Source organism: Phoenix dactylifera, chromosome 5, assembly GCF_051530095.1.
Source record: "Phoenix dactylifera cultivar Ajwa chromosome 5, Ajwa_hap1_PhDact_Kaust_v1.1, whole genome shotgun sequence".
In the NCBI taxonomy this organism is placed as follows: Eukaryota; Viridiplantae; Streptophyta; class Magnoliopsida; order Arecales; family Arecaceae; genus Phoenix; species Phoenix dactylifera.
The window spans coordinates 39,953,082-39,966,383 of record NC_143194.1 but is presented as its reverse complement, the minus strand read 5'-3'; the positions used below and the strand labels follow the sequence as shown (position 1 = coordinate 39,966,383).

Sequence of the window (13,302 nt, the reverse complement as noted above, 5' to 3'; positions counted from 1 at the left end):
AACAGTTATCAGCAGTATTCTCGTACAATTATGATAGTGATAACTCAACCCCGGACGCCCAAACGCTGCCATCCACAAAGCATGGCAGCTGCTGAATGGAATTGGTGTATAATTGCGATTCCCATCGGACTCGAGTAAAAGGAACCAACGACTCATGTCATTTCCGGCAAGCTAAGCGCACTCATCTCGGCAAAGGCCAGTGCCTACTCCCGCAGCCATCATCATTGTAAGAACACCAGCGCTCATTATGTCTTAGTCTTTGCCCCGCGTGTGTGCGTGTTAACCATCTGAGAAGACTGATAAATGATGTCTTTTTTTTGAATGGAAAGTCTGGTATAGGATGCCAACCCGCAAAACAGCGCCTCGTGTAGAATTTTGATTCATTTAATAAACCAACTTGAAAGACACGAGATCAAATTGTAATTACAGCTCCAGTACCACTCTTGTGCGCAGATAAACGAGACTTAGATCGACTTCCTTTGGCCTGCATGCATGATAGCGGTGATACAGCTTCTCCATAATACTGAAAACTCAAAAATTAAGATGCATATATCACTGCACCATGGGTAGTGGAAGTAGTTACTGTAATGGGAAGGGAATTTCCATTTGTCCATTGCAACAAGATGATGAGCTTGTAACTCCTGGCTGAGATGAGACTCCCGTGAGTACCGTAGTGTTTGCTTTAGTTATGATGGGAATGCGAGAAACATAGCTGCGAGAGGAGGGTATCAGAATATTTTCATGTGACCAGGACGGCAGGACCTACAGTGTTCCCGCATTGCGGGTGACATGAGAATATTATCACAATCTTCAACAGGGGATTCCGTGACTCCGATGAGATCGTGCTTTGCCAAATGGATCCTTGCAGTCGTTGGTGTTTGTTCCTCCCTAGCTCCCTGTCGCATAACAATGCATCTGAAGAGCTAACTGCACACGTAGGGGCCCTTCAATAATGTGCCCACGCGTGGATGTCTTCCCGTTATGTCCTCCACCCCACAGATAGGGGCCCATGCATGCGTGCTTGGTTAGCAGAGAAAGCACAGTCAAAATTCATAATAATGACTGCATTTCTAAACATTTCTTGATCTCTTTCGTTCTTCTTTTTTGGCGTTCGAGTATTCGTTCGTCTCATTGAATGAATGACCCTTCTTAAACTATTCCAGCAGTGATGGGATCGTTCATCGATCAACTGTCCAATAAACCGTGTGTCCTATATGAATTATTCATGATTATAATTCATGCAAGTGCTCCAACCGTCGTAATTAGTTACAGGAATGCGGAAATCTTTAATGGTATAAAACGGTCTGGCCTGTGAGTTATTAGGAGAGTCAAGAAGATGTGGCTAAATGAATGGTTCCAACTTCCAAGTGGGCAGTTCAGGAAGGCAATGAGAAGTAGATACAAGGCGTCTTTAGCAAGCTGGGTATTAATTGTTCTCTAAAGATGTAGGGCTGTATGGTGATTTCATCAGGGTGCATGCTTGGCTGTGGCTTTCCTTCCCCTTTGATGGTCCGAGATTGTAACCCTAGTTTCCGCTTTTTATTACCCGATTTTTTTCTTGAAAGAGATGAGAGTAAATTATACTTTTAACCCTCCAAATTAAGGGGGGCATATGGGTCCGAATAAAAGGTTTCCGGAAGGCATTCCCAGAAATGGACCGAAAATACTATATTAAATTATATTTAAAAATTAAGAGACCTAATGAGAAATTTTTAAGCTATAAGGCTCATTTAAAAATATTTGTGAAATTTAGAGGACCAAAATATAATTTGCAGAATGTAGATGATGATGTGGCTTTTAGTGATCGGACATTTTTGGGCACGTGCTATATGTTACGTCATCATCTATATACCATACCATCACCTATATACCGTAATATCAAAATAAAAATTTTCATCTATTATGTCACATCATCATCTGCATACTTCTGGTTATTAGTAAGGAAAGAAATTGCACATCATCACCGATCAATTAGAAATTACCTATTTAGATGATTTATGCCATGCAGTCAATCACGTAACTACTGATTGATACCGGCAAAGATATTAGGTGAGAGAAAGTTTCCTGAATCGGGATGAAGGATGGCATTAAAACAGTGGCGAAATTAAAAATGTCGTTTTCACCAAAGAAAAAAAAAAAAAACAGTGGCGAAATGGTAGGGATCAAAGGCATTTGGCTCTTGGTGAAACTCATGAAAATGAGAGAAAGAAGTGCGCGCAACTGTAGCACGACTAAGGCATCCAAAACGTCTCTATCTCTGGGCCGCATTCGGCCTCCCTTATCTCGCAATCCCCCACCCCTCCAAAAAAAAAAAAAAAAAGTGTCCCTATCCTAATTTAGCACCAAAAGGCATATTTAGCTGCATTAAAGTTGATATCATGTCACTTATCTCGCAATCCCCCACCCCTCCAAAAAAAAAAAAAAGTGTCCCTATCCTAATTTAGCACCAAAAGGCATATTTAGCTGCATTAAAGTTGATATCATGTCACTATCATTTTTTTAAGCAAAATACAATTCGTAATTCTATATTCAAGGACGCGGACTGGAAGGGCCATGAATGACCACAAATTTTTGTTTTTTTGATGAAAGTAAGTGCCATGACCATATGTGGCTGAGAAATAAGGTTGGTATACACGTTACGTTTGATACTGCTGTTTTTAGCAAAAAAAAAAAAAAATAAATAAATAAGGTTGGTAGCAGATTAGTATGTTGACCAGATGGGAATTGAGAAGTGAGAACCAAAGGAACAACCAGACTAAATCTCAGATCAATCGAATCTGGCATCATTATTAAGATGCCCGTAACCCCATATCTAAGCCTTCGCAGCCAGTACAAATTACAAATACAGACCATGCCTATTTTAGTGCTCTTGCTTAAAATTTTTTCTATTCATACTGGTGATCCACTTCCGGACCCATCTGACGCATCGTTGGAGCCCTTCAATATTGCACTATTACACGCCCCGACATTGCATACTCCGTCAATCAACTGTGCCAATTTATGCATTCTCCGACTACAATCCATTGGATGGCCGTAAAGCGAGTGTTGCGCTATCTTAAAGGCACTGCTGAATATGGTCTTTACCATACACCTACAACTCTTCAGCTTAATGCGTATTGCGATGCCGATTGGGCAGGCAATCCAGATGACAGAAGGTCTACCACCGGCTATGGAGTTTTTCTTGGATCTTGTCTCATTTCATGGACTGCTAAGAAGCAACATGTGGTATCCCGTTCAAGTATGGAAGCTGAGTACCGGTCCCTTCCTATTACAACGGCTGAATTATACTGGCTTCGAATGCTCCTTCAGAATTTGTGTGTTCCTCTGATGTCTCGTCCTCGGATTTATTGAGATAATATTGGCTCACTTGCACTTGCATCGAATCCTGTATTTCATGCACGGACGAAACATGTTGAGGTCGACTACCACTTCATCCGTGAAAAAGTTGTCAATAAGGACATCCAGCTCAATTATATTTGCACTTTAGACCAGGTTGCAGATATATTTACTAAAGGTCATACTGTGAAAAGGTTTAAGTATTTGCGTGACAAACTCACAGTTCGTCCACTTCCCATGAGTTTGCAAGGGGGTGTTAACCTTATGACCAACTCCAACTCATCACACTCACAACAATATCTGGACTCAGTCAAAGGTCCAAAACTACTTGCTAATAAGTAGCTCTATTTGTTGCAATCTCCAGCTGTACAATTTTATTATAAATACAAAACTCGTTCGTTGGTTTTGGCATTGAAGCCAACCCATTCAAATACTCTGTTTTCTGTTTTCTTTTTTTTTTTTTTTTTTTTTTAACGCTGTTTGCGAGTCCGTGCGCGCGTGCAGAAAGAGAAAATTGATGGAAAGAAGGCCAAATAATCGATTTAAAACAAAACTCAAAGCACTCTTTTAAGAACCGGATAGTACAAACTAAACAAATGAGGAAAGGAACACACCCCAGATAAGTTATTAAAGCGAACATCTGATACTTATCACAAAAAAAAGAGAAAGAGAGCAGCTGGAAGAGTAGCAAGATATGCTTTCCAAGCCTTTACACATTCCTAGCACTCATCATCTGCAGATGAACTCTTCGCCGCACTCTCCGTCTGCAGCCCGGGCTTAGCGGCCTGTGGCTTGGACCATGCGGCACAAACCAGAAAGGCTCCCAAGTTAATGGCGCTCAGCACAGCGAGAAGGCCATAGAAGCAATCCAGCCTCCCATAGTTGATGTTGTCCGCCAGCCACCCATTCCCATGTTTGCCTCCCGTCAGGCTCTTCACGACCGAAACCAAGAAACTGCTGAGGAAGAAGCCAAGCGAAAGGGTGGTGAGGAAGAGGCCGGTGCTCATAGTCTTCATCCCCTTTGGCGACCGGGTGATGAAGAAATCGAGCTGACCTGTGTACACGAATGCCTCTCCGGCGCCCACGAGGAAAAATTGTGGGATCAATATGAAAACACTGATGGGCAGCGTCGTGCCCCTGTGATGGGCGGCAGCAGGACCTGCTCCCCTGGCGACCGAGAGCCGTTTCACCTCTGCCACGGCCGCAGCTGCCATCCCTATCACCGAGAGGGCGAGGCCGATGCCGATTCTCTGTAGGTTGCTGAAACCTGTGGGATGTCGCAACCAACCACACATGCATGCATTTGTGTCAGGAACTACCTCCATGCTATATATAGATATATATAATTGGCATCGAACGAAAATCATTACTCAATGCAACAGCACTATATGCATGTATATATGTCCGAGTCCCAATCACATATGTATATCTATTACCTTGTTTGCCTTTCCATTTCTTCAACAGGGGCATGATCATGCGGTCATAGACCGCCAGGGTGATCAGAATTGCCCCGGCAAAGAAGACTGTAAGCGATCCTGCTGGAATTTGGAAGCCACCGATCGACCTCTCCATGGTCGTTGCTTGCTCTACAGAGAACGTGATCATTTGAGCATAGATGGTCCAGAACATGATCGTCGTAGCCCACACCGGGAGCAGTCTAATCATCATCTTGACCTCCTCGATCCTGGTCACCGAGCATAGTTTCCAAGGATTCGGACTTGAGGTCTCACCATTCACTTCGTCGTCTCCTTCCGCCACGATTGCGGCCTTGTCGAGACAACTATCGAATGCAGTAATTTCCAAGAACGAGCGTCATGCTCACGGATGCAAAAGCTAGTTATACTACCATCATCGCAAGGAACCGGGAAATCATAAATTCTCACCGGAATTGGTCGGTGTGTTGGATTCTCGAGGCCTCCGGGGAATTCTCATACAGGAAAGCAATGTTCGAAGGGTACTGTAGCTTCTTCTTCCTCGCTGCAGCCGCGACAACCTGAAGAATGTGGACGATGGGGCTCCCGGCGCTCTGCTTGTACCTGTATCTCCTTGTGCCGGAGAGGAACACCAAGATGGCAATAAGCATGGAGATGCAGCAGATACCGTAGGCCCAGCTTCGGCCCACCTCGTCTTGGATGTAGACCAGGACGGTGACTGCAAGCAAGGTGCCGGTGCTGATGAAGAAGAAGAACCTGCTGAAGAAGTAGACCATCTGGGTCTTCTCCTCCTCGTTCTTCTCGTCAAACTGGTCGGTCCCGAAGCCCGACACACTCGATTTGAGCCCCCCTGTGCCCAGCGCAATCAGGTACAAGCTCAAGTAGAGGATGCCCAGCTGGAAGCCATTGGCCTGCTCGCACTTGGTGCTCCTAGAAGAAAGAGAGTTGCAGGGCGGCGGGCGAAGCTGGGGCAGCCTCGTTGTCACGGAGAGCATGCATGTCCCCTATAATTATTCGCCGGCATCAAACGGTAACAATTAGTTTAATCTCTTTGTATTAAAAGGACGTACGTAGCAGCATAGCAGAAGTCTCTGAAATTAAGGACATTCTTGCTGATCTCAAGGTCAATTGATTGCAGCAATTCTCATGTTGGCGTTGGCCATTAATTACTAGTCGGAGCTAGCTCCTCACCTACCCCTTCTAATTTGTGATTAACTCCAAAGACGAAATTTTTACTGAAGTAGAACTAATTCATGACTTGTTTAGTTGCAGCAGTCGATCTTATAGGTTTAAGGGACATACTAATGCTTGGACCACGGCAAAGATGGCAATCGTGAGGTATCGGCCTAAGAAGGAATCAGCTAGGAACCCTCCAAGCAAGCACAGCAGGAAGGACGTGCCCATGAAATCTGACACAACATTAGCTGACTCTGCACTTGGAAGATGCATCGTGCCACCCAAGTACGTCACCAGATTCACCGCGATTCCCATCGTCGATAGCCTCTCGCATATTTCAATTCCTGCGTCCCAATTTGAATCAACAAACATTAATTAGCAACTTTCGAGACAGCACATAATTTTTTAGGAAGCATGATAGCACTATAATTTGACCCGAATCACGATTGTAGTTAAATACCAAGTTATATTGATCAGGGAGCAGCACATATTTGCTGAATGGTTTGATGAAGTTGAAATAATGCATCTAATCACTTTGAGTAAAAGGTGACGATTAGGCACTAGTTCAAAATTCGTGTGCATGGATACTCAGCCCTGCATGGATACAGTATCCAAGATGTGGTAGAATAGTGTGTACACTGGTCAGGACAAAACTAGCTGGCAGGTTACTACCTGTGCTGGTCTAGCTCTACCGATGGTGAAATGTGGATAAGCTTAACCGTAGATGCTCAGCCACAAAATTCGCCTGGTCCCAATAAATTCTTGCTCCTTAGTTGGCAAATATCTGTTATTGGAACAGAAAAGAACACACTTGAAACTCTAGCAATCTAGCTAGTTGACTTCATGGCACTTGTCCGTTTATATGTATTTACCTTGTCCTTCTTTTTTTTTTTTGGCATGAACCGCCTGCTATTCTTAATATATGTTGTTTTAGGCAAAATGGATCACCTGCTATTTGCCATCTAACAAAGCTGGTAAGTTTGTCATCCTTCTCTTGCAGTGATTTTAAGCAAATTAAACATTTTTGTTGGAAGTACAAGGCTGTCTTTGACACCCAAGGAAAAATGGGCAGGAAATTTACTTGGACTAAAATATGACATGTTGACACTGAACTCAACCTGGAATTCTATCTTCTCCATGTGTCAAATTATATGCTACATAGGACACTGATAATGGTGAAAATTAAGTAAATTCCCGATGACAAAGTTATTATTAAATTTAAGTTTTTGTTTGGCATATAATTTACTGATCTAGTCCAAAGTAATCTTGATGTTTGATCATGGTGAGTTTAGACCTACGGGAAGGAGAAAAGCTAGACCGGTAAAAAAAGCGCAGCATTATATCTACAAACACACAAAATCCAATGCAAAGAGCTTTCTACTATCTTAATGCTAGAAGATCGTTGATCATTTACCCACGGCAGGATAAGTAGTAGATGTTCCAAAGATATAGAAAACAAACAAACAAACAAAAAAAAAAAGAAGAAAAGAAGAAAAAGTGGATATTGGATATTGAAATAACAAAGAAAAGAAAAAGGAGAGTTGAGGGTAGGGAGCAGAGGTGAAGAATTGGATGACAGACCTAAGATAAGAGCCGCAGGTACCCAACCGCCGGTCTTGGATCTGTCGGCAGGCAATCCCTTGTAATCCACTGCGTCTTCCACTGACCACCTCATCTTTCCATCCTAAGAAGCATATTCAAAAGAACAAAAGAAAAGAAAAATAAAAATGGGAACCATGGAAGAGAAGAGAATATCCGAAAAGGCTGTGCATGGACCCTAAAAAGTTTGGAGGGGATAACAAACCCAGTGACACACACCATGTTGATCTTTTCAGAGGTCACAACAGTGCAAAAGGGCTTCAAAAGCTAGAGAGATGCTGTGAAACTGGAGATCTCTCGCTTCTATGCCCCCATTCACAAATCTTAGGGGTCTGGGTCGATCCCCTTTTATAGACGAAGTTGGAAGCCTTCCCTCACCCTACAAAGACCTCCACTATCGTTTGAAAATTAATGTACACAATTTATTTTTAGAAAATAGGGAATTGGCACTTCAAGTTAATTTGAAAAGGAAGGCTCCGGGGAGTCCAAGATTTTGTTCTCTCTTTGAGGGTCTCAACATTAGATTAGTCAAGAAAAAGGTGATGGGAAGGTTGGCAAGATCAAGAAATTAATAGAGAAGGAATCTTGCAACATGCCTTGCCATGGCTCGTACCTTTGCGTGGATGGGCGGGTTTATGGTTGTAGAGGGTCTGAGCCACAGCACGATGTCTCACTCTAGTGCTCCTCCTACCCCACATCCAAATGTCACCTTCTTTTGTTTCTCCTCTATGATGCATATATATGGAGGTAGGTTGATATGCGATAACCACATAAAATCAAAGAAATTTTGACTATATTGCCGCAGTGAAACTAGAATATGAAATTAAGGTGCAGAAGTTCCACAAACTTATTAAAACGCAAACCACATTTCTATTTGAACCTCTCTTCTTTTTTTTTTTTTTGATTGTAAGGGAGGCAATTTTTTTTCCCTGATTGCAAGAGGCAAATGGTCACCCAGCTTTTATTTCTGAAAATAGGTTATTTACAGACTCTTATGCACAAGGTTTTATTTGAACTCTCGAAAAGCCTATTGTCTGCCAAGTTAATTATCATGGATCAATGATGGCCGGGGGAATAATGGGAAATTATACTAGCATCATGTGGATGTGCACCATGTCAATCATCTCATCTTATTTTTACGGGCTGCATACATCATACGCTCATCTCGGCGATTGATCTGTAGCAAGGAGACGACATAATTGGATAGTGCACAGCCACATTGGTGCACACAATAAAGGATATAATTTATCATAGAATAACCCCTCCTTCCCCACCTACTATGTTAAACTACGTCTTGTAATCTAGGTTAAGCTACAAGCGAAAAGAGAGAGAATTATGAGATCTAATTTTTCTGACCAAGCCTAGCTACTAATTTGGTGGTTAGTCCGGAGGAAGTAATATCTCCCAAATATTTTCTCATTTTTTTAAAAAAAACTTGCTCTACCAATTAAAAAAGCTAGCGGAAAAAGTTTATGATAGGTTATCTCTAGGGTATATATATTCTGGGCTAGACTGGTTAATTTGGGTATCATCATTCCAGGCCAAAAGAAGCAATATGAGTCCTTGAATGACCGAAGGCAATTTGATCGAGTCTTATCCACATGTGAGCACCTGTAGATTTTTTTTTATAAAAGAAAGAAAGAAAGAAAGAAACTCAAATCTCGTTAGAAGACGAGAGAATTGAGCTGTGTGAGGGTCGTTTCCGGGCCCATAATATAATTCTGATGTGCTTTCCGGTTGGTGGAAGCACTGTAGGACAGGATAACGCATAACCTCCCGCGGATAAGCCCCATTATAAGTGAATATATACCAGATTTCGAATTCCCGTGTAAGCAGCTGGGTTAAGAGCCATGTGAGCTGGGATAGGTTGGTTCAGCTAAGCTCTGTTCAGTTCAGAGAAGTAGACTAGTGGAAAGGGAAACGAGACAGCTTGGCGGGTTATCCTGGTTAGCGTGTCTTATTCCACCCTGAACATGGGTGGGCCTGTCCACAGCGTGTAGGGACATGAATAATGGACCGAAGTCAACTTCCTTCAACGATGTCGACAGCCTAAAATTGTCGTGCATACGAAGCTCAATACATGCCTATTGTGACTCTAAAAAGTAATATACATGAATGCGCATCTATTGGTAGTGCATCCAGCACAATGTTAGCACAAATCTCATCAACCAACACTAAGAAATTCTAGCTTGAAACGTATCTCAATCTAGGATAGGTATGAGGAGTCTCATTCCCCCTACATTGCCTTTTTGAAACCACCAAGTAGCCCATAAGTAAAGATCTAAGACCTTATCCTAAAAGGCTAACCGGAACGTATTATTTTGATAAGGTTCTGAATCGTTACAAATGATATTAGAGCATATCCTGCTTATGGTCCATATAAACTAAGGGATACCGCAGCATAGGTATATTTAGGTTGACTATAGGATGATTGTGGTGTTTGTGATTATATTTGTAGTACTTGTAATCGAATTTGAATAGATCTGGATCTTTAGTATGTCGAGCATATCATAGCTTAAATAGCGCGTATATAAGGGCATGTGCAAGCATGCATTTAATTCCATATCAGTTATGCATTGGATAGATCTTAGATATTTATACGGGGTCAAAAAAAATATTTTTTTAACTAGTCTTTCTAGATAAAGTCTTGAGTTATTGTACTATTTGAGGTTATTGAAGTGCTCCAATGAAATGCTAATAGCACCATCCATAAAGCAGTGTAGACCATCCTTTTAAATACAAGTATACGCTTTCTTTCCATATATCAGCAATACATGCTCCAATGGACTTCAATAGATTATGTGTGTGTGTGTGTGTGTGTGTTGTGCTCGTTCGATCGATGAACGAGAGATCGAGCGGGTTCGATCTGATCGAGTTTGGTGCGAGCTTTGCACGCGCACACGCGTCCAGGCTGAAGACGGATCAAAAAAGGAAAGGAGATACGGACGGCGCATGCGGATCAGGCAAAGGAGCACTCCACCTACTGATGGCAGAGTTGGGGAGGAGGCGGTCAAAGCCTTTAATAATTCCAAACTCTCACCGCTGGATCCGGCACTCCCACGTTTAATTAATATATACAAAACCCCGACCTACTACGCTCTTTGCCCTGCCAAGAAGCTTCCGGAGATGGACCCAGAAGTTTCTAGGAACGCAGATTTGACATCAACTTAAACTTTGAACTTCGCGTCCATGCATGCTCAAACCAAAGCAATTATTCTTTAATGGAATAATGCTTACATTATTGACGTATTATTGTACTCGATTATTTTATTCTAATGAGTTTTATTTTCTTGGCAATTCTGAATTGCAAGCACAAGCCAACCTGTAACTATTCTTAACTTGCTCACCTAAGATTTTTTTTTTTTCTTATTCATCATCACATGAGGAAGCTATTGTATCTCATCTCGAGGATTTTTATTTTCCCTTCCCTTGGCATTTTGTGGTTATTTTGTTCTAATAGAGCCGCCTAATTAAGGAACTTAATTTCCACCAAACATGTATGTTCATGAGAGACCCTCCGGCATCCAAAGTCGAATTCTAAATCTAGCGTCGAAATGTGATAGTTTTCTCAACTGAATATGGTCGTTTTTGTATATGCGCAGCCACTGCTGTTTAAATTTCCTCGCATGCTGCCATGTCCATGCGTAAGGGTACGTGCGTACACTGGAGTCATGTGTATAGCATGTTACATCGAATGAGATAATTTGATTAAGAGGTTGAAATTTGATGGCAAGAACTTGTAGCTCTTGGCATGTACAATGAAGAGTGAAGGAGTTCATTAATTAGAACTATCGGCACCATGGGGATATTTCTAATTGTTGATAAACTTGTAACTTCTATATATTTTTTTTGTTACAACCATGTAGATGTATGTATGCATGCATATGTGCATGTATGTTATAACGAACTACTAGCATGATTATGAACCAACTAATCAATTTTGATTGGACTTCCATAATGAAAATGAAGATAAATGATGGAAGGGAAGCAAAGAAGTCAAAAGAAGTATATGGTGCGAGAGAACAAGCAGCCCCTGGCAATAACGTGCATCATATGCATGTTTGTCGCACCTTCCATCATCTTTCCGTTTCTTTCTTCCAAATTTCTTTCAATTGTTTCTAAAGTTGGGTACCGAACACCACGATGGAAGGCCGATATTTATGTTCTTCGAAACTATGCCTACGTGCGCTTTAAGCTAGCTACATGCCTTGTTCTTCCGTGAAGACTTCAAACCCACATGTTCTCAGAACTCTGTGAACCTCGTGGCTCAGCTGAAGTGTGGTCTTCTTGGAAGATTCACCAGAGAGGTAGATCGGATTCACTAACAACTCAATTCGAAGTTTGCCGTGACTTGCTCGACGGCAGGCTGAATAATTGGTGCCCTGATGGCTAAAAGAAAGTGGGGTGCACATAAAGAAGAAGAAGAAAAAAAGCAACAGCATGCACGGATGTCATTCTAAATTTTACTGTTCTTCGACGCATCGCCTTCGGTTGTGTGCAAAAGGTTGAAGTGCCATTTTGAACATATAAGAATATCATTTATCGACTTGCACAAGTTGTAAAACTAAATGATTTTAATCGATTAATTTCAACTGGAACGAACATTCGTAATGCTCACTATAGCTTGGGAAGTGCGCAACTTTAAGTCAGTGCCAAATTGCCTATATTGGTGTGTCTACGTGTGTAGTCAAACACAGCAAGTCTTACAAGTCTTCTATTACAATATACTCAGATAAAATTTAAAAATATGTAGCTCAATGGACGGACGAAGATCAGTCTAAAGTTTAAAGTCACCTTTTGACCCCGCCAACAGCATTTCGTTCTGAGGTCAATAATTGTGATGCAGAGGATCCTATATATTTCAACACTAAATTTTTGTTTATAATACACACACACACACACACACACACACACACACACACACACACACACACACACACACACACACACACACACACACACACACACACATATATATATATATATATATTTGCATACACATATATAGAGATGCATATTTAAAAAAAATTATATATCCTTGAACTAAGGGAGAGATCATCTTTCAATCGGTCGTGCTCTTTAAAAGTTTATCGGTATTTTAGAGTGAAATCAAAAGATGCTAATTTTGCTTTTTATTGAAATTCTTTTTCTTCTCCTTCTTTTTGATAAATTCTATTGAAGTTCATGGACTACTTCTTGATTTCTCCGTTTGTTTTCATTGTTAATTGGACCATATCTCGCATATTTTCTGAGAATCTGGCTTTTGGTATAACATATCATCATAAGTCATCTCTATATGGGTACAGCGATGCATACAGCCAAAACTTATATGCACAGCAGCTGGAATGTTCATCGGAAATATATGTGGCGCAGAAATTTTCTCAATGCTTAATACTTGTTGCCTCCACATTACGTTCACAAATATTGCAATCGAAATGTGCAAAGATAGAATTCCACATCAAAAGTTCGCGCGGAGTGGAACCTATCTATATTAATATTATCAGGTGAGGAGGGAGGGGGCAATTAGAAGATGAAAGAGGCCAGGGATCAAAAAAGGGGATGCCAAATGCATGTATGGATGGTGCTCGTCCCTATTCTCATGTGTCCCGTTTAGCGGACAAACTCTCGATCGAGCACATAAGAAGTTTATTTGCTCCACTCTATCATGATTAGCCTGGTCTTAATCTCTGAAAGGATACAAAGAATAATATAATAAGCGATATTATAGTATATATACAGTACAGAGTCAACCTCATCA

General features: G+C 41.4%; 1 protein-coding gene across 2 annotated transcripts; it reads right to left on the bottom strand.

Moving 5' to 3' along the window:
• Window positions 1-3,877: 3,877 nt before the first annotated feature.
• Window positions 3,878-8,151, bottom strand: LOC103708757 (protein NRT1/ PTR FAMILY 6.2-like). 2 transcript variants are annotated; one of them, XM_008793826.6, is made up of 6 exons: window positions 7,764-8,151; window positions 7,527-7,629; window positions 6,072-6,289; window positions 5,220-5,773; window positions 4,773-5,116; window positions 3,878-4,603 (listed from the first exon to the last, which is right to left on the bottom strand). In XM_008793826.6, the coding sequence occupies exons 1-6, from the start codon at window positions 7,764-7,766 to the stop codon at window positions 4,056-4,058; spliced, it is 1,770 nt and encodes a 589-aa protein (XP_008792048.4). In that variant the 5' UTR covers window positions 7,767-8,151; the 3' UTR covers window positions 3,878-4,055. The 2 variants fall into 2 exon arrangements, with proteins under 2 accessions (XP_008792048.4, XP_088579010.2); XM_088722884.2 differs by having other exon boundaries at window positions 7,750-7,864.
• Between the last annotated feature and the right edge of the window lie 5,151 nt (window positions 8,152-13,302).